This window comes from Fukomys damarensis, unplaced genomic scaffold (genome assembly GCF_012274545.1).
Source record: "Fukomys damarensis isolate Sample0158 unplaced genomic scaffold, DMR_v1.0_HiC HiC_scaffold_33, whole genome shotgun sequence".
Classification (NCBI taxonomy): Eukaryota; Metazoa; Chordata; class Mammalia; order Rodentia; family Bathyergidae; genus Fukomys; species Fukomys damarensis.
Window position 1 is genome coordinate 51,402,639 of NW_022900945.1, and position 2,872 is coordinate 51,405,510.

General features: G+C 46.1%; 1 protein-coding gene across 1 annotated transcript in view; it reads right to left on the bottom strand.

Annotated features, from left to right (window-relative positions):
* LOC104856846 (histone H2A type 2-B) overlaps window positions 1-111 on the bottom strand; it is a 977-nt gene extending 866 nt beyond the window's left edge. The window contains exon 1 of the mRNA XM_033758221.1: window positions 1-111. Within this exon, the coding sequence (XP_033614112.1) occupies window positions 1-111 (111 nt within the window).
* Between the last annotated feature and the right edge of the window lie 2,761 nt (window positions 112-2,872).

A 2,872-nucleotide genomic window follows, 5' to 3' on the forward strand; every position in this document is an offset into this window, starting at 1 on the left:
CTTGCGCAGCAGGCGGTGCACCCGGCCCACCGGGAACTGCAGCCCGGCGCGGGAGGACCGAGACTTGGCCTTAGCGCGGGCCTTGCCTCCTTGCTTTCCGCGTCCCGACATTACGGCTATAAACGCAGCTGCAGCTTCTTTTCAAGGGGAGAGATATGGAAAGAATAACCAATTTGATGTAATTTATAAGAGCTACCGGGAGGGGTAAAGGGAAGTAGTTTGATTGGCTAAAAGCGGAGCTGGTTGAAACAGCCAATAGGAAAAGAGAAAGCAGACTCCTACTTTGCGTCGAGGAAGTGACGGAGTTTGTAAGAAACTACCAATCGCTGAGAGCCACATTAAAGCCCCTTATTTGCATACTAGCGTTTTTTAAAGAGCTTTTCACACAAAACGCTGTTTGCTTTACAGAGTAGCAGTTTGTGGGGTTTTTCTTTCCAGTTGTAGCAAGGAAGACCGAAGAGCCTCTAGACCACAAGACCACAAGTAGACGGACACGTTGGAGGAATGGGACTCTGCAGTCCGTTATCCCTTTGTCACCTTCTTATCACAGCCAGACTCCGTTACAATTGACTACTAAGGCTTCCTCCTTTCTCTGTCCTCAGTATAGTCTCAGGTTTCGCCCTCCCTGCTACGACCCTAAGCCCCCGCCCCAAACCTTGCTTGGGTTGGATTCCAGTTTGGCCAAGGGTCACAATGGATTTGTCATATTCCTCTTGACCTTCAGGAGGCGTCTGTTGCCGCCTTGAAACGTTCCCGTGGCTTTCAAAATGTCGCCCTCCGTTTTTCTCACCTGACTTCTGATCCTGTTCGTATTTCTCTGCCCACCCCCAAATACGCAAGTCCACCGGGCCTCCCTCGGTATCCCCACCTCTGCACTCTTCCCATGGAGTCTCATCCACTCCCAGGCTTCCAACTAACACCCAAATTTGTTTCAAAAACTCAGACCCTTACATTTAATTGCTTACTGGATGGCTCACCCTTTTGTTCCAAAAAGCACCTTAATCATCCGACTGTGAACTCATGTAAATCCCCACACTCTTGTCTGTCCATTTTCTTTGAATTGCACCAACAAACTTCAACTACCAAAGCCTGAGTCTACTTATAACAAGGCAACAGTAGTGTGAGGGACACTCCCTGGGAGAGAGACACTCCCTGGGAGAGAGACGCTCCCAGTACAGTGACGCAATCATCACTGTACACAGATCCAATCAGAAGATGCTGTTTTCAATCCTTCATTTGCATGTGGACACAACCAATCAAAAGACACTGTTCTTGATCCTTCATTTACATACAACAGTAAACGTAGCGGGCTTTTCCCTAAAACAATTTATCCTTGGCCCCAGGCTAAAGTGAGTGACTAATAGGTTGAATGTTCTACTGCCTTTCCCACTGCCCGCTCTCCCTGTGAAGCGTATTTTTCCACGTTCAGTAAATGTACAGCTTTGCTACCTTTTCTGTGTGTCTTGTCCAGTTCTTTCTGGAAGGAAAAGAACTCCGGCGGGACTCAACCATCCGGTAAGATTCTCTTCCCGATGTCAACAGTTACTAACATCTCTTCTGCCTTTTTCTCCCTGCTGCTTTGTCTACTTCGTGTTCCTCCCTTATTTTGCTGCAAGATCCCAGATAGGCAATTTTGCTGACAGGCCCCACAGGCCTGCGTGATTTTGAGAATCCCAACCTTGGGATAGCCACGCCATTTTCGCTCTTTCCTCGGTATTCAGTAAGGAAGAAAAGTAGAATGCTATATAGAAAATAGATTTAAACTCTGTTCTTAGATCTCTTTTCAAATGTTCTCTTTTATCCTGGCTTTGGTTCAAGCAGCATTTATTGATGTGTACTGTTAGGCAATGAGTATACAGATCCTAAAACGTCCTTGAGGTTTAAGAAATCTGGTGAGCCTGAGAATTAAATGAAAAAATATCTGTTATCTGTAGCCAGTCAAGATGGCTCACACCTATAATCCCAGCGCTCACCTGTAATCCCAGAACTCTGGAGGCTGAGGCAGGAGAATCGACACAAATTCACAGCCAGCCTGAGCTACAGAGTGAGTTCAAGGACAATCTGAACTGCCTAGTGAGAAAAATCAGGTATCTGTAGAGATTCATAGTGATAAAAATGCCAGAATAGATTTGAGGAACTCCCTAGTCCATCAGAGGTGTTGTGGATGTTTCCTCAGCAGTGGAATCACTTGAGAAGGTGAACGTATACACAAAAGTATAATTCACAGGGAGTCCAGGCGGCATTAGGGCTGAGAATATTTTGTTTCTCCACTAAGATATTCATACGTTTGTAGAGCAGACACAAAAGATCTGGACTCCTAGGAAAAAGAGACCTTGGTTATGAAAGCATTGACTGTTTTCTCACTGTCTGGGAGAAATCTCACTGCAGAAATCTTTCTACAACTCTCCCTAGGTTCTGTGGTTAAGTAACAACTTTCTGGTCACTACGGAGACTGACAGCCACATGTGTACACCTGGCGTGGTGGCACACACCTGCAATCCCAGCACTCTGCGAGGAGGACACAGGAGGGCTGTAAACTGGAACCCAACCCAGGCAACATAGCAAGACCTTGATTCCAAAAGAGCCAAGCTTAGAGTGGAAATCTACCTTCCCGTAACTGACTCTCTCCCCTTTCTCCTATTTTTCTTTTTTCCTTTAAAGGTACTAGTGATTGAACACAAGGCCTTTGCTCTGAGCTACATCCCTAGCCTTTTTTGTTTTTGTTGTTAATTTTTAATATTTTTTCATTTGTTTTTGAGACAAGTTCTCGCTATGTAGTCTAGGCTGGCCTCGAACTCACTGTGTAGCCCAGGCAGGCCTGGTGGCCCTCCTGTGTCAGCTTGTGTATTTTGTTAGCACGGTCCTCTCCCCA